Here is an 18825-nt window from a genome sequence, read left to right on the forward strand (position 1 = left end):
ATTTACACAAATATGAACGTTTTCCCGCCATTACTCTGGAACCACAAGAAAACAGCACTCCATGTGAAGTTGATGGAGCCGCTGAACATGGGGATGGCTTGAATAACAGCCTGCCTCCTGTGCGTGTCGGCAGTAGATAAATTAAAATGCAGAATTTAACTGCACCACAGCTGCTGGCATGGACAACAAGGTCAGCAACACCTGTGATTTGTTATGATTGTGGAATTTACACCTGGTAGCCGAGGCTAATGGATGAATACAGGCTAAAGTAGTGTGTTTTCTTTTGGAAAAGGGGTCAAATGACGTTGTGTTGTTGTGACTTATAAGACCCAATCAGAAAGGGGCCCTGCGTCATCACTTCCAAAAGTAACTTTTTATGGGTTCATAATGGTGGGGATGTCACATTAATTGAAATGTAACATTCGTTTGTTTACCAGTTACCTCCACAGGACACCTTCAAGGCCAAAAATATGAGCCACACACACACACGTATACACACACCCACACACACACACACACACACACACCCACAACACACGATCTCACAGGTAAAAAGACTGAAGCAATAACGTGGACAAGGAATGAGGCGGCGCGGTGTGCATTCTCTCTGGATTTTATTCTTTAGGAAGAGTTCTGTTTGGAATTACAAAATGCACTGGTAGAAATAGCGGTGAGACAGGTTGAGAGTGCGACAGATAAGAGTGTGAAAGAGACAGAGTTTAGAGAGAGAGAAAAAAGAGGGAGTGAGTGAGAGATCAAAGGTTCCACAGCCAGTTATAATGAGCACATCATCAGACTTGGCCAGCTCCTGCACCCCCTGACCCCCACAAAAAGTAGAAGGGAGAACACATCGTCTTCTGAACTGTACTTTCTTTTCTTTGTATATATAGATTTTTTTTTTTCATTAAAAACAGTTCTTTTTTTCGTGGTGTCCTGAACATGGTCGTGTTGTGCCTCAACCCCCATGTAACAGAAGGAAACAAACGAGACTGACTCTCACCAAAGTCTCTTTTGCGTTTTTTTATTCTTTAGACATTTTTTTTTTGTTGTAATTTTTAACCTTTTTTGTTCTCAAAAATAGAAGGAAAAAAGGAAACGTTGCTTTTTAAAAACATCTATCTATTTATATATCTTTTTTAATTCCTCTGAATTCATTAATCTGCTTTTTCTTTTATGTCCTGAAGATGACTGTTAACCCACGGTGTGGCATGCACATAGCACATGCATTTCTGGAACTAGATATTTTTTCCTTTTTTTAAAATCTTTTGTACTTAAAAAAAACTTTTTTTTTCTTTTTTTTTCTCAGTAGCGGCTTTACATTGCTTTTTGAAGACTTTGTGTGGTTAATCAGCGTGTTAGTGGATTTCACTGCAGCATAGACACAAAGATGGATGGGGAATGTTTGGGGGACTTTGCATGTTTTCATTCAGGGGGATACTGACGTCACTCACACACACACACACACACGCAAACACACACACACGCACAAACACACAGTCGAAGATCGTTTTAGAATGATTTGACCGAAACATCTTAAGATCTCAAAAGGATTTCTGGAGACAAAGAATAAAAAAAGCAAAGCCAGCACGAAAAACGAAACACCGAAACTGATCAGAAACTCATCAGTGTACATGCACACAGCCAGGCAAAAACCCACTTACACACACAACACACAGACACACACACGCATACAAACACACACACACACACACGCACACACACACACACACCACAACCAGGAGCTACATACCTAGTGTGCTTTCTGATTTTTAAGTGTAGTGATGTGAAAAAATACTTGTCTGTGACATTCCACTGAGGTTGGAAAGACACTAATAGGCAGTTATTTTTCTTTTCTATTTTTTTTTTTTTTTTTTCGGTGCATTCTCTGGTCAACATGTGATAGGCCTCCAGGTAAAACGCAGGTCAAAGAAATGAAAAATGATAAGATAACAATGTTGGGGCTGACAGTGGTGTGCGTTAACAAGTGTTAGTTTGAGGCACACAGAGAAAACACACAGAAAGAAATTAAAGATATACAAGAGTGATACACACGGAACATAGATGTTTTTTTTTCTTTTTTCCAGGACCATACCAAGGCCCAGTCATCTTTTCTCCAGCCCGTCTGAACTGTGTGACCGTGCTGTTCAGTCGCCTGCGTTTACACAGGCCAGGTGGTCTACGAGTGAGAGAATGAGCTACTCTTGGTGAACTGATGCTGTATAACAACTCTGAATCAGAAGTGAAGTAAAGGGAGAGGTACAAAAGACTACAGGGACACTGTTAGTCATACAGCGCCACCAGAAGGTCACAAGTGGTGGTGGAACTCTGCTCTATCTGAGAGGAGGCTCATCCGCTTAATGCAGAAAACCTGGGTGGAACCGCTGTGTCTAACCAATATCGAATCAATCGTATTTCAATCGCAGTCACCCCCACTGGTCTACATTCTTTAGCTTTGACTCAAGTTTGCCCTCCTGCAGACTCATTCTCCCACAATGCAACTGTGGGCCAGAGCTCCACCTCAGGGTTGGAAAAATGATTAGCTGAGCTCGAACTCAAACGAACATACAGAAGATAATTCATAACACCAAATATGGAGAATCTGTCTCATTAGTCGCGATCATCATGATCATTAGCAGTTATTATATTAATCTGTTTATCCATTATTACACTCAAGAACGAAGAAAACAAAGATGAAGAGTTTCTCTCCTTTCTCCAGCTTTTCTATTGGTCTCTTTCTCTCCGGTGTCTCTGTTTTAACCCCCAAACCCTGGAAGACTTTGAGATGTTACTGATTTGTCGAACGTATTTCATTCACCAATATGGACACCGCGTCTATCGTATCTTTTACCCTGCTTCCCAGTGTATCATTTAGGAATATCACCATAGTTACAAAAAGTTACTTCCACAGAAAAATATGTGCAATTCCAGTTGTATCAGTGGCAGGCATCTGGCACGGAACATACAGACAAGCAAGCAAAAAGTAATCATTTCCTCCTTTTAGATTAAGATACAGTAATTATCCAATCTCCCTATAGCCTTCTGTCACGTTAGTGTAAATGAAGGTACAGAGAGAGGAATGTCATACAGAGAAGAGAGAGAAAGAGAAACAGAAATCCATTTGTACTCAAAAAAGAGAGAAACCCTAAAGACCACAACAGAAATGACAGAGTAAAGTTTCCCCCCGCATACAGTAGATTCTCATTGTTGCTATTATTATCATTTTTTTTTTGTATCATTCATGCAGGACTCCACAGGGTGTACAACTCCGCAAGTCTAAAAAACGAAGCTGTGTGGGGTGCAACAGAAGATTCAAGCTTCAATGTTTTGAAGAAGAGGAGGAGGAGGAAGAAGAAGCAGGAATAGAAGAAGAAATACTGCAGAAAACAGTTATTGGTTTGCTTGGTTTTTTTTTTGTTTCTGAAACCCAGCTCCACTTTTTTTTTGTTTTTCTTCTCTCGCAGGTCTTATGTTGAGGTTGGTTAAATTGTTTGTTCTCTGGGAGGACGGTGTTCTCCGGGGATATGGGATGAACATCCCCAGCACATCCGTCCTGTCCTCTAGACTCCCACTGACGGACTTGTCAACCCCGTGCAACAATCCCCAACTCTCCCACCCACTTAGCCATCTCACCTCATACAGGCGGAGGGCTCATTGTCAGTTTTGTTCTTATTTAAAAACACAGATGATAAAACTCATCAATATTCAACTGGTGGCTGGGAGGGTTGGATTTGATTCTTTTTGCAGCCAACTTAACTGAAGTTAGCTTCAAGAAGCAAAAGAAAAAAAAAACAGTGGTCGTTCTTTTGTCTTTTGTCGAGTCGCAACTCTTGACATCTTGTAAGTGGCTGTAGCTCATTGCCAGAGGCATAATTTAAGACACACAAAGACTAGTGTCTGTTACCCCTCCTGCTTGCATCCTTAAAAACTGCAGTTTGAGGTTGGTCTTATTTGGCATCAAGAGATGAATGCAACAACAATGCAAGCAGAACATGGAGGTGGTTTGTTATCTCCCCGTTCACCACTTGTTTCTCCAGATCCTGACTCAGCATTCTTGTTTCATCCCTTCCTCCTGACACCTGTCCCGTCATCTAGCAGACTGTCTCTGGGACATGCCAAGTAGTGAAGGAGAGGAAAAAGTTGAACAGACGAGAAAGAAAGAATCGCGGTTTCCCTTGGCAGTCAGTGCTCTAGTTCAGAGCTTCCTATCTTCATCTCTGGTCCATCTATTAATTCTTTTTCCTCCTTTACGCCCCTCCCCCATCCCCAGAGGCTAGCACCAGTCGTCGTCCTCCGTCTCGCAGTAGGGTTCGTGCAGGCCCTTCCGAGGACCCCTAGGATGCCCAGCTGGAGGGGGTACCTTTTGAGGCCCAGTGTGTGGGGGTCCATGGAGATGTGTGGAAGGTGATGAAGAGCGATAGCCATTTGGTAGGCGGCGCTGGGCAGCAGGCTGCATCTGGCTCTGTATAGGCCCGGTCAGGGCGGTGGTGGGTGGGGGCGCATGGTGGGCAGTCCTAGGTGAGGTGCGACTGGGCTGTTGGTGGGGCGGTGGATGAGGGTGGGGGTTGTTTACAGGGTGTGGCTGGGGTGGGGGCAGGGGATGTGGGTTATGTGGCTGTGGTTGTGGAGGAGGCGGCAGTGGATGGTTGACCAGGGCATGAGGGTGGGGGTTGCCACCCGGCATGGGACTCTGCTCATAGGCAGGTGGTTCATGGTGGGGCTCATAGTTGTGGTACTCCTGGTTGTAGAAGCAGCCATCCCCTTCCATGGAGCCACCTCCTCCACCCATGTCTCCCCAACGAGGCGGGGGATGATGACCCTGGCGGGGTGGGCCATGGTGGGCAAGTGGGAGGCCAGCGGGGGGAGGACCCTGACCTTGGGGAGGCTCAGGAGAAAAGTGGCGGGGGGTTGGGGCTGGGGGTCGGCCCTGTGGCCCCCCAGGTGGTGTGGGCATGGCCTTACGGACTACAGGGGAGTAGGTGACATGGGGCCGGGGTGTTGCGGGGGTCTGAGGCAACTGTCGACGGCCGCGACGTGGAGTACTGGTCCCCGAGGTTGAGGGGACAGGACTTCCGCTGACCGAACTACTGCCCTACACAAAAAGTGAAATAAAGCAAATAAAAAGAACGAACCACAAATTCAACGACAGAACATGTAGAATAAAGAAGAAGATGGGAAAGATAGAGTATAAAACAAATACAGAGGGAAAGAAAGAATGCAAGAGAGAGAGGCGAAAAGAAAGCCAGAGTCCAGATAGGAAAGCAAGAAAAGACAAGAACAAGAACCACAGCAACAATAAGAGTAAAAGCACCAGTCATAATGTACGTGGAGTGGAGGAGAGAAAGGCAGAAATGAAAGGCATCAAAAAGTAACAAGAGCAGAGGATGTGGATAAAAAAGATGAGATTCCAAACAGCACCATACATAGAGAAGCAACATGTCACGCAGATGAGAGAAAAAAAAAAGACGACAGGAGAAAAGAAGGGTAAAGGGTTGATTTCTGGAGCAACAAATGTGGTACAGGGTAAATATGGTGACTAAACATACATAAAATGTGCTTGGTTTTAAATTATTGGGAGGGAGCCGTGTGACACATCGATCAGCCACAACATTAACAGGTGAAGTGAACAAAATAGATCAAATCATTACAGTGCAATGCTCGGCTGGGAAACCTTGGGTCCTGGCATTCGTATGGAAGCCTCTTGACATGCACAATCCAACCAAACACTGCGTAGTGCACTCTGCAATGACAGTTTATTGCGCACTGCTATCGGAGTAGCATTCCCAAGTCTGGGCAAGGTCCAGCCCACCAGAATAGAATAACTGTGATCCAGATTTGGGGGCTGTTCTGGTTTATTCGGTTTGCTCTTGGCTGACGTCTGCTTGTAGCTCAGATCTGGCAAACAGAAGCCGACCGTCCAAGTGCCATCATTCCATGTGGTATGTGGGCTGGATGAGGGTGTCATCGAAACAATTTTTCTATCTGGGTTGCCACGAGGAGGTGTACTTCGTCTGCAGTGTTGTTTGCATGTGTGGTGGGTGTCTAGTGGCATCCATATGAACGGCAGGACCCAAGGTTTTTCCAGAAGAACATTGCCTTTGCAACAAGACGATCAATGTTATTCACCTTACCTGCCAGTCCTGTGGATGTTTTGGCTGATTGGTGTATGTGCGCAACATATTCTTTTATAACATGAGGACAAAAATTCAAATGGCAGAAGACAATTCTTCCCCAATTTATCTTCCTTTGCAAAACCTTTCAAGTGACAATATAAAACTTCACTGCATAAGGTTGAATGTTGTGCATCACAGAAGCTTTTCAGCAAAGGTAGATCAGAGATATTGTTTTTGTTTCCTATTTCATTAGGAAGTCTAAAATATAGTAGGTTAAGTGTTTGGAAAAGGATGCTATAAAAGGAAAGGCAGTGGGGGGAACAGTCCAAAAACATTTAGGCAGGGCAGGTAGGGGCAGCAGTCAGGTACTCAAATATACATTTAAATGCATATTTGTTTGTCGCTGGAACAGTGACTTGATAACAGTGACTTCATTTAACAAACATTTACTTGTATTCGCATGATTATACCGACAGTAATGAATATGTTTGTGTGCATGTAGTCAAACATATACATATATGAATGTACATAAAGGACTCATACTCTCGAAGCCGTTTTCAACAAAACTCTGAGTTGTTAATGACAACAACACGATTTGGCCTCTAATTTGAGGGCAGTCTTAAAAAAAAAGAAGAGTGGTCCTGTTATACCACAAGATATTTCTTTGTCACTCTGTTATTAAATCAAAACTTTCATGTTTATGCTACTTTTCACTGCCTTATTCAGAGGTTTTCAGAAGAGATCTGATTGACACTTGGTGTTCACAGGTGGTAATTTGCTCAATCAATTAAACACGTCAGAGGAACTTTTTATTGCAAAACCACATCAGATGCCCACCACGGCATAATTGGTTGATTGCACCAGTTAATCAAACTAGAGGCCCATGTCTTAAACTTTCAGCATAACACTAAGCATGTGTTTATTCATCTGCATTTTGTACAAGAAAGCTCCAAACCTGGACACGCTACATGCACACTGGTACCCAGAAGCCCACCTGTCTGTGCGTCAAGCACTCCCGACCCTCGCTGGGTGATCTCGACCAGCGTCGGTCTCTTTCTCTCTCCCTCTCCCGGTCGTGATCCCTGTCCCGGGAGTGCCTGTGACCATACTCCCCCCCTCGCTCTGCTACATAGCGTTCCTTGTCCATGGAGCCGTGGTGGTGGTGATGGTGGTGGTGGTGCTTCCGGTCTTTGGACCGGCCGCGATCTCTGTCACGATCCTTGTCTTTGGATGTGAGGTCGCCTGACTGGGTGGTTGTGCTTAGGTCTGTGCCCAGGCCTGATGGTGAAGTTCATTGGATATATTATTGACATTAAGTGAGGTGACAACTCTAAATATTTTAAGTCCATTACATAACAATATGACATCACGCTTCAACAACACTAAGAAGACACTACCAAGTCTTTGTTATGCAAATCACAAATAAGACTCCTTAGAGTCCTTTGTTATAATGTATACCTGTGTCAGCCTCTGTGTAGCGACAGAGGGACCTCTCAGATGCTCGGTGGCCCCGGTCTTTTCGCCGGTGCCCATGTCTGGAAGACCTCCCCTCTTCAGGTATCACCCGATCCATGTTGTAGTCATCTGGCCCTCCTTTGTCTCTGTGGCCACGCCCAGACCGGCTGTGGCCCAGCGACGAGGCAGAGCGTTTCATGGGGCTGCTGTCATTGATGGTCTGAGAGAGAAAGAGAAGCCACCAAGAAGGCGAGGGGGGAGAGAAGGAGAAAGATGCAGTCGATTCCTTTGATTGATGTGTTGGTGTTTTCTGTGAGCTATTGGGTAAGAGGCACTATGTGTATGTGTGTGCATGTATCCATGTGCGAATGGGGTAATGTTTTCTTGAACTCGAATGATGAAAGCCCACCCACCTGCCTCCAACATTCCCATCCCAAAAAAATCATACACCCCCACATCAGTTAAAATGTCCCATCATGCTTTTTCAAAAATATACACACTGTATACCGTTAATAGGGCAGGGGTCGGCAAAAAGCAGCCCATGGGCCAAATGTGACCCCCCTACAAAAATAATCAGCATTTTTCAAGTCCACTGAGGACAGACGAAACAATATACAGTATGTATCCTGTATAAATAGAAACACAGTGATCTCAATTTCCTATATAGTGTTCAAAATCATCCCTCGTTCAGCACAAGGCTGCTAAACAGGTAGACAACATGCCAGATAAAGTTAACAGAAAACAATTTTTAAATTAAAATATAATAACGTTGTTAAATAAAGTACACGTTTATTTCAACAGCATTAAATATTTATGGCGGGGTTATATTCTTTGCAAATCCTGTGTAAAATATAAATAAAAAAGAAACGTGATAATTTGCTAACTTTTTTTAATACTGGATACAAAAATAGTAATATGAAAATTCAATTGTCAATTGTTAAAGCTTGGCTACTTCTAACAAACGAGTGGACTGCAACACCAACCCAACAGTCTCATGAATCTTTATGTTTCCAATTCACAGCGTTCTCTCAGGTCTTTACTACACCTGTCCTGGTCCCCCGATAAAAATCATGGAGGAAAACTGCAGCTAGGCTGAAAACTACATTGATTGCCGACCCCCATACAGAGGTAAGAGTAAAAAGTAAAAAGAAATCAAATAAAAGAGATGATGGCAAACAGCCATGCCTTCCATGCTTCTGTAACTTGCTTTGTAAAAAGGGGGATAGAAGGGTCAGTATGACTTGCAACCGTCCGCCATCCTCACCACCCATGAACCCCTGAACATGACACATTCCAGGCTGCACAAAACTCCTCTATTTCTGCTCTGTTTCAGCGTGCTTTCTTCCAGCCATGCAGGTACATAGGGGTTGTCCTGAGTCCTCTACCCACATGAGAACTTCCATCTGCAGTGCTGAGGCCTCATGCTTTGAGGCGGGACAGCAGGACAGAGCCTATGGGGCCACGAGTTGCTGACCTGGACATGTTAACCGTATCAGGCTATTTCAGTGCTAGATCCTTTTTGGCAGCTGAGCGGGCCAGTTTCTTGTGTATTAGACAAATCAGCTGACAAATGACAGATCGCCAGATTATCTGGCCTCAGAGGAGTAGCACTGAGAATCCCAACCACATATGCACTCACACGCACACATACCCATTATGCTCTCATTGTTAATCACACACACACAGGCACACACACACATAAACACATACTGACTTAAACGCATTTCAAAAAATTTCTTGCAGGGCTCAAGACTAACAATGTCCTGGCTGGCGACTCAGCGCAAGACCTATGAAAAATTTAGCATGCTGAAATCTGCAAAGGCTCTGCAAACTCACTATTGACGGGGATGCGCTATGCCCCAAATAATGCTAGGCAACATTGTGAACTACAAATGTTTGGCTATGGGATCTAACAGCTAATAAGCTAATGACACTAACAGCTAACAGCGCTAATAGAGGTAATGCGACTAATACCTAATTGAGCTAGTAGAGCTAATGGAGCTAACAGCTAATTGAACTAATGGAGCTAAGGGCTAATGGAGATAATAGAGCAAATTTAGCTAATAGCACTCATGAAGCTTACAGTTAATAGAGCTAATGGAGCGGATAGAGCTAATGGATCTAACAGCTAACAGATATAACAGCTAATGGAGTTAACAGCTAATGGAGCTAATGGAGCTAATAGAGCTAATAGAGCTAGTAGAGCTAATGGATCTAACAGATATAACAGCTAATGAAGTTAACAGCCAATGGAGTTAATAGAGCTAATAAAGCTAGTAGAGCTAATGGAGCTAACCGCTACTTGGGCTAATAGTGCTAATGGCGCTAGTAGAGCTGCATAAGCTAATAGAGCTAACTGCACAGAAGCTAATGGAGCTACAGAAGCTAACAGCAGACTGATTTTCTGTTCAGAACAAAATGGCGTTGAACAGAGAACTCCAGTTCAATTTGACAACATGTCAAGTTTCCAGTGAAATAAATTTACTGAAGTACTGCTAACACCTCTGGCAAATATAGATAATATACATTGTTTGACCAAATACCAACATTTTGATTTTGGGATGGCGAACATTCAATTTGGTATGCTAAAATTCTTTTTGGGGATGGTTGGACGGTGGTGATAAAAGTTAGTCTGGAGCCCTGATTTTCTTGCATGCAGGTGGGTAGGTTGGAATGGAGACTCAGACACGGAAGGGAAAACATGGACAACATCATCATAGACGAGCACACAGGCATGAGGAAATGGAGCGACAAAGCACTAGCAGCAACAGCTGAGAGAGAGAGAGAGAGAGAGACAGAGAAGCCACGAGACAGTGTGGCGTGAGTGTTGAGGATGACAGGGGACGTGCAAGAGTTCAGCCCAATTCCAAACCCAACTACGGTAGAGAAGAAGCAAAGGATGCTGGGATTTGTTTGAAAATTGGACTGGGATAATGATTTGGTCATCATGCCCAAAAACCCCCCAAAATGTCTAATTAGGTTTTAAAGGAAAACCCCTGTCATGATAAGGACACAACATGGGGACGGAACAGATACGACAAAAAAAAAAAAATGTGTGAGTATGTGAGAGTGAAAGAGAGAGAAAAGAGAGAGAAGGAGAGAGAGATAGAGAGAGACGAGACAGGGAAGACAGGGTACATACACTTAGGGTACTGCCACGTTGTTTCCCTCTCCTCCGCTGCTGTATGAGCACAGAGAAGACACACACAGAGCCACAGAATACACCAAAGGTGTGGTCACACACGGAGCAGAAAGGGAGAGAAGTAAGGGAGACATCAGGGATGGATTGATACACAGTGCAAAGAGAAAAGGGGGGTACGGGTAAAAAAAACAAAGAGTGTTAGGTGGAGGTTCAACCCAAAAAAAGATGAGGTGCCACAGTGGAAAGAGACGGAGAGAGAAGGAGGAACAGAGAAAGAGAGTCTGATTAGACACCAAAGCAGCAGTGAAGGTGGAAGAGAGACACTTACCACAGACACTGGGTGGTGCGCGCCAAAACAGGGTTATACAGTATAGACAAGGTCACCATGAAAATGCTCAATCAACGGCACCACGGTCACAACAGCAATGGCGACAATCGGCAAAATACATGTACAAATGGATATGCATAGTCACACACGCGCACGCACACACACACACACACAGACAATTACATTTGGACAGCAGAGCGACAGAAACAGTGTGAGTTTCAGGGCACAGAGGACAGTGAGAGCACAGAAAAAATGCAGAGCACACACACCCACAAAACACACGCATCTGTAACACACACACACACACACACACACACACACATCTGTAATACACAATTTTGTGCAAGTCCCAGTCCTGGTTGAAAAAAACATAGACCCCCACAAAAAAATTCAAAAAGAACTCAGCACAGTCAAAACCTCTGATAGGAAGGAAGACACAGTTTAGCAGAAAAAACAACAGCGAAAGATAAATAAATCTTGACAAAAGAAGAGGAAATAATGGAGGGCAGAGAAGTGTGTAATCTGTATGTATGTGTGCACATTTGTATTTAATAAATATGTTGTGTGCATATGACAACCAGAGCACTCACCGGGATATGAAACAATAGAAAATGGATGAGTGTGTTTTGGATGGAAACGGGGGACCAACACGGTTAAAAACCTGCATGCAGGTGGAGGGATGAGAGGAAGAGCAGAAGACAACAGTAGAAGAAGAGAGGAGGAGCAGAAGGTCTGACGTTGCCTTGCTGTGGTCCTCTTGAATTCAAGATTGGAGGGTCCACATTTCAGCAAAACATTTCAATGTTTTCGCCAGAAATATCTTCATGATTGGATGACTTGTTTGCTGGTGATTCTTGGCTCACCCACGGGAAATTTCCACCTGTGCACCATACGAGTGGCAATATGCTTTTGTGAATGTGGCCTTCATAAAGGTCCATCTCCAACGTGGATTCGAGTAACCACAGCAATACATCTTTGAGCAACAAGTCAGACCTCTGAGAATATGATCCTTTCGAACAAAAGGAGATGAGGAACAGAGAAAATGGGGGAAATAGAGAGAGAGTGGAAAAGGTGAGAATGCTGCTCACTTGGTTGTCGCCTGGGAGGCGGGGCATGGAAGCGGCCCTGCCATGGCCTTCCATTGGTGGAAAGTGCTCAGTATCCGAGTAACCATCCTGCCCCATCTCTCTCATCTCTACCGTCTGTAAACAGAGCAGGAGAGCAGGAGATGGTGTGACGGCTGCCATGAAAACTGACAGGGAGTAGGGGGATAGGTGGGAGAGTTTGTTATCCAAAGAAAGCAGAGAACTGAGGGTCTCAGAGAGGGAAAAGTAGTCAGTGGGAGAATTTGGTGAGTGTGTGTGTGAAGAGGGACTTTACCTTTCTTTCTTTCTTTAGTTTTAGATGACTTGCGATGAATGAAATAGAAAGGAATCGGGCGTTTGGGTCTTAAGTGGATTTACTAGATTGTGAAAATATTATGAATAAAATCTAGTTTTGTGTCTGCAGTCAAAAATGGAGCTGCAAGCAAATGCAAAGATTCTTTTTGTTAATGGCATCGGCGCCGAATGGAGGAGCTTGTGAGTCACAGCCGGACTGAATTTGGGGGGAAGCGCCGTAAGACACAAGCGATGATGTTGTCCAGGTGCAGGCACTGATACACTGCAGGCACTAAATTAAAAAAATAATACATATTTTGTGAAATGGAGGAGTGGAGCTGAATTTGGTAGCTGGCAGTCTAACCACCCCCCCCCCCCCCCCCTTAGCTACACTGCAAAAGCTTTATTCCAAGGGTTGGGCGTAAGACTGAGATGACACGGTCGCAACCGTGACATGACACCTGTCATGAACATGAACGAGTCTGAATGTTTAAGACATTATGACAATGTCATCGAGTCACATTCATTGCCAAGTTGACATTGTTTAGCAGCCCCGACACACCAAACTGACACCAAAGAAGCAGCTGCAGTGAAGGCTGACTGTTATGTCGCCTCACATCTCCTGTGCCTCGGTCAGGATGCTCACAGAGGGACCTGACGATGCCTAGCAGCCGACTGTAGACCTGGTGGGCCTAAACATGACCTGTCATAAACATGTCACTGCGGTACTAATCATCAAACTTAAAGAAAGCATTAAGCAACATTACATTAAACTGCTATGTGTTGCTGGTTTTGTCATTGGCTGTCACGACTGCATGAAAATTATGTCATGAATATTGTTCTTGGGCTCAGCTGCAGTGGTACAAAGTGTCATTTAGCGTCATTACACTGTCAAATGCTTTTGTAACAGTGTTAGATTAACCAGCGAATACAGACATAGCAGCACAGCATCTGGCTCTGATGGATGCGAGCTGGACGACAAGGAGTAACAGTACCAAAGTGGCTTTCTTGCTGGGTTTGGCTCAATACGAGCGCTAGCTCCGCAGCTAACTAGCTACAGTCAGCTTACTTTAGCAACCGGTAAAAGGCCATAAATCACCTTGGTTCTTCGCTGTTGTCAAAATAGTCACAAGATTTAATGATATCTTACTGACATGTATGAATTGTACCTCTTCACTTGAGGTCGAGAAAAATATACATGACACATTTCTATTGGTCTCATCCAATGCCCAAATACCATATAAGGCCGTTTAATGTAATGCTAGCACATAAAGCAAAATTGTTTGATTTGATAACTGGGCCTGCTGTGACATGTTTATGGTTATGTTGTCTTGGTTAATTTCAATTGCCTCCAAAGTGACGGGATGAACCTTGGCGACAACAGTAATAAACATTCATAAAGTCTCATTATGTTCATGGTAGGTGCCCTGTCAGACTTCTACACACCCCCTTCAAATAAAGTGTTGTGAAGTGTTATCAACCACAGCAAAGTTTAAGTTTCAACTAATAGCTGAGATGGAGGGCCAGCTATTTCATCACGTAAACTTAAATTAATCTTATAAAGCCAAGGCACACCAATAAAGTCAATTATATAATAACTAATAAATCTATATATGTTACGCTAGAAAAGTGCAAAACCACTCATAGCATGTGCTTGCAGCTTGTTGGCTCTGCACATACATTCTAGTCGTCTGTTTCCTGTACAGGCGTTTTGCCGTCTAATATCACGTAGTCGTTTGTGCTTGATGATCCCATTTGCATTGAATCTAACTGACGTGGGTTATCATTCAAAAATGGTTTGAATGACGCCAACGGCCACTCTCTTCTATCCAACTACTGCGTTTAAACTTCTCCGGACCTCTGTTGAATTGACATGGAGAAGCGGCTATGTTACAGGGCTGACTGGTGTGGAGACCCGTCAGGCCCTCCAGGAGGTCTACAAGCAGAGAGGTTTAACGGTATGAGGACAGAGACATGAACCACTCTGAAGACAAAGGCAAGATAGACTCTGAATGAAATGATGAGGGAAAAACTTCAGCAAGATGAGAGGAGACAGGTTTGAGAGATGGAACTAATCAAAGGAAGGTTAAACGCAACGTGTCGGTGCTGACTGAAGAAACAGAGGTACAGTAAGAGCGATCGCGGGACGTGAAAAATGAACTGCCGTGCAGGAATTATAAAGGCAACAAGGCAGTTAAGACTGGACAGTACATTTGGGCCAAGATGGCTGCAGATTATATACAGTATCTAAGGAGAACGTTGGCTATTTTCAAGGTAGCACAGGTTTAACAAATATTGGTGATACTGATTGGAACGCAGTGTTAAACATGAAACAAGAAGCAAGTCAATTCCCTGATCAACAATAGGTAGCTGTATTTTCCATTTCACCCTCAGTTTTAATGAGGGGAGCACAAACCTTTAGGGGTTACGAACAAGGCTGACACTGCTTTCCACGGGGACGGATTTGCAAGATCATAGTTCAGTTTACCATTTAAGCATCCTCAGTGGTTCTTTGGGAGTTCACTTGGTAGCGATGACATGGAAGTAGAAAACAAATGTTGAATGGATCGAGCGTTTGTTCACACAAACTTGCCGTGCCGTCTGTTTCATGTGTGTTTTGTGCTGTGAAGTGTGTGGTCCTCGGTGTGTGTGTGTGTCTGCGTGTAACCTCGCTACCTGAGAGTTGGTCATGCTTCCCAGGCCATCCTCAGGGTGTCCCTCAGGACTCCAGCTGCCGACCTTCTGCGACATCTCCTGAGCGCGAGCCGTCACCCATGAGTGGCTCTCCGGAATCCCACCCTCCACCGGCCTGTCACACACACGTACAGTGTCATAGACACGCCTTCCTTAACTGCTTTTAACAAAACCGACCTCGTGTAATGTAGTGCCACCGACGTCAAACTCACAGGCTGTTGACAGTCTCGGACGTCTCAGGTGGAGGGAGGGCGTTTTTAAGTCCCGGACCCCCGTCCTGGGCGGGGGAAGGTGGCTCCACGCGCTGAAACAGTAATGGCGTTCGATTCTGTGTGAGATATACAACATGGCCGTCGCCAGCTATCAGGCAGACTGACAGGGAAATGGAGGGAAAACGGGCAGAGCAGGTACAGTGGGCATGTAGAGAGAGGGCTGTCGGCTGAAGCGAGGCGAGGCAAGAGAGGTAATGGAAGAGGAATAAATGGGGGGAGTGGTCTGACTCTTGAGCAAGTGATGCCCAGCAGCTAGCAGGAGAAAGAGATGGATGGACTTAAGAGTGCATGGTGGGACCCGGAGACCCCCCGTCCAGGACTTTAACCATTCGGAGTGAGGTTCAGGATCAAAAGGAACGATCAGCAATCACTCTGGGTCTCATCTCAGGCTAGATCTAAAGACTGCAGTATTGATACCAAAATAATAAAAGCAAACAAAGCAGACAGAGGGGCCTTGTTCATAGGAAGGATAGAGGACATGGCAGATAAGCTCTGCAACAATCCTGTGGAGGGGAACATACAGCAGGTGAGATACAGGATGCAGGACAAAGGCTACATTCATTTCCATTCATTAAGTAGAATAGCCCCCCACTTTATAACAGTGCTCCCTTAAAACCTTTCACAATTGTTTTCCCCCTGCCTTTATTCAAACCCCAAGACCTCCTGTCTATCTGTGCAAGCGCGGAATACAATGTCCCAGTAAAGTACAATATGCGAAACATATAAAAACTTTCTGATTGCTGCACTAATGACATTTTTATTGGATCACGAAACACCGCCGCCCCAGTCGAGGCAGGCGGCAGTCTACAATGCGGCAGGAGGACTGAGAGAGATGATGTAGAGTATGAAAGTATAGAACAATGGGAGTGTGGCCAGAGGAAGGAGGAGTTTCTCCCTGGTAGTGGTGCATGAGAAAGCAAAAAAAAAAAAAGAAATAAGGGTGAAGGAGGTTCGCTGATGACACGTTCAAAACGTGCACTGATAAATCAGCTTGATGAGTCTCCTCAGAAGCATGCAGCTCTCCAAATGTTTATGGTCCAAGCTGGCTGCATAAACCCATTAGAGACCATTACATTTCTGCTCTGATATCATCTTATGATCTCAATCACCAAGATGAAATACAGCAAAATTAAAAGCGTTCTCTCCTTTTTTTTTTTTTTTTTTTTTTTTTTAACGAGGGACGGCGTGCTGACTGAAGGGGGAAGGTGCGGCAATATCATAATGCAAAATCTAACAGTCCAAGGTTACAAGCATGAGTGAGGAGGAACGGTAATCTTTACAAGCAGTCGACACGGGAAAGGAATCGAGCTCGGCACATGGAGCTGTCATATCAACATGATCAGGGGGGCTGTGACAACCAAATCCCTGCAGTCTCTGGCGTCTGAACAGATAAACGACTGCAAACACGTTGGTGTAGAATCACCTGCTAATTCAGCATTCGGAAATTTGGGTGGAAAAGTACACTTCTCCTTGTGAGAAATGCTTGCATAACACCGACGTTACAGATACTGTAAAGGCGAGCAGTGCCAGACTTTGCCCACCAGGTGGCAGCAGTTTTTACTGTTGGAAAACGGAGCATTCATAGGAGATTGCGTTCGAATGCTAGATTTCTGTGTTCACCCCCCTGCATGCCCCTTTTGGATGACTGAATGAGGACCCTGGATCTAAACCAAGGTTGTCACAGCCCAGTCTTATATGAAGGGAACTACAGCCCCGCAGCCTTGATTTCAGTGCGTCAGTCTGCCTTTGACTTCAAAAGGGTCGGATGCAGGTAGAGCCGAGTGCTTTTTCTCTCCTTCAGACAGCAGTACCTGGTCATCACGGAGGGCCTGCGAGCGCTTGATCTTGCTCTGCCGGTAGTACTCCATGATCATCATGGCAGCGTAGATTTTCCCCACTGTCAGGTCTGTCGCTGCTGAGAGAATGACAAGTTACCCTGCAAGATTAGACCCTTTGGAATGGACCCTGAGCGCGAGGAATGGTAGAAAGGGGGTGAGGCATGCACACAAAGAGACAAACACATTTGGACTCTTACACAGACACAAACACAGAGCAAATAGTCTTTTCACAGACAGATTGATTTTCTTTCTTTCTTTTTTTTTTTTTTAAACTTATTTTAGTTTCACTCTATAAAGCATTTATATCCGTCACAGTTAAGTCTTGTCGTCAAAGCATCTCGTCGTGGCCTAAAATCAAACAAAAAGCCAGTCGCTCCAGGAATCTGCAATCATGTGATCGCAGGACGCAGCACAAATTTAACCATGCCATTAAAAAAGTGAAGGAGAAAAAGAAGGAAAAATAGCTGTTTGAGACTTCTTTGGACGTGGTTACAAATAAATACATAACACATTTCCTAGCTCCGAGCTATTTTAAGAGTAACTTTCATGCATTTCACGAACTAAAACAACTTCATTATGCAACTAGTGCGTTAGCACCTGTGCATTAGTTCTCAGTTTGATAACACTCGAAAATATTCAGTATTTTCTTTTGAGCCCAGCCAGCCATTTAGCTTATGTAGCTGACCGCCCCTGGAGTGAAAAGACGTCTATAGAGAGTTGATCTATAGTAGGCACCCTCTGATCTCAGGCACAGTGAACAGGGGAAGTGTTGGGGTCTGGGACTTGTGCTGTGTTTATACTGGGGGAGTGTAGCTGAAAGAAAAGAGGAGTTTTGAGCGAGTGTGTGCAGTTGATTTGCATCTCTCATGCAGCCTGTGCTTCGTCAGTGCCTCTGTTTGTTGTGATCGCAGATATGTGGGTGAGGATGTGTGGGGGGGGGGGATAGGGTGCCGGCTGTATCAGAGGGTGCAGCAGTGAGAGAGACTGGCTGAGAGAAGCGGACCTCAGGTGGCGTGAACAGAAAACAACGTTGGAGCACTGGGCGGCACTGGGCGGCTGCGTCCGAGCCGCACTGCTGCGCCCGAACCCACGCTCTGCAACTTACACTTGTGCGGCGTCACCAGCAAATCCAGGGTCTTCTGGGAGAGGTTGGGCCAGATCGCCATCATCTCCTTCCTCAGCTCGGCGTCCATCTGGTGCTTGTCGACACCGCCTGGGCGGATTCAGCCGACACGCGCATGCACACACATACACATGCATAGAAACACGGACATCCACGCCCAAGTACATTGGCACATTGAGACACATCAGCCCACACAGAAATTGGTATAAAAAAGTTTACTCAAACACACACGCACACACACAAACCATTCACACCCATTCAGATTAAAAGACAAGAGGACACACAGACATGAAAATGAAGACAAACAGAAGAAAGATCATGTCGTTAGTGAGGTCATGATGATAAGACTGAAAACTGTACACAGGCAATTCAGTTTTTAAGCTGAAGTGACAGAACCTCGACTCCACAGGACCTCAACCTTCAGCCTCACGCGCTACGCACGGGATCTACCGCCACAGAAAGCACATTGCACTTAAGCTACAGA

General features: G+C 44.8%; 1 protein-coding gene across 33 annotated transcripts in view; it reads right to left on the reverse strand.

The window, feature by feature from the left end:
• Window positions 1-595: 595 nt before the first annotated feature.
• Window positions 596-18825, reverse strand: part of LOC115575189 (voltage-dependent P/Q-type calcium channel subunit alpha-1A-like) — an 87347-nt gene continuing 69117 nt past the window's right edge. For 8 of the 33 annotated variants that reach the window (XM_030407050.1, XM_030407049.1, XM_030407045.1 and 5 more), the window contains 9 exons: window positions 18324-18431; window positions 17192-17292; window positions 15321-15436; window positions 15091-15223; window positions 12124-12237; window positions 10708-10746; window positions 7569-7785; window positions 7105-7388; window positions 596-5089 (listed from right to left, as the gene is read on the reverse strand). In XM_030407050.1, coding sequence (XP_030262910.1) covers window positions 4271-5089; window positions 7105-7388; window positions 7569-7785; window positions 10708-10746; window positions 12124-12237; window positions 15091-15223; window positions 15321-15436; window positions 17192-17292; window positions 18324-18431 — 1931 coding nt within the window. In that variant the 3' untranslated portion in view covers window positions 596-4270. Of the gene's footprint in view, window positions 5090-7104; window positions 7389-7568; window positions 7786-10707; window positions 10747-12123; window positions 12238-15090; window positions 15224-15320; window positions 15437-17191; window positions 17296-18323; window positions 18432-18825 lie in introns of all 33 variants that reach the window. The other 25 variants (XM_030407047.1, XM_030407046.1, XM_030407043.1 and 22 more) reach the window with 10 other exon arrangements.

This window comes from Sparus aurata, chromosome 23, assembly GCF_900880675.1.
Source record: "Sparus aurata chromosome 23, fSpaAur1.1, whole genome shotgun sequence".
Taxonomy (NCBI): Eukaryota; Metazoa; Chordata; class Actinopteri; order Spariformes; family Sparidae; genus Sparus; species Sparus aurata.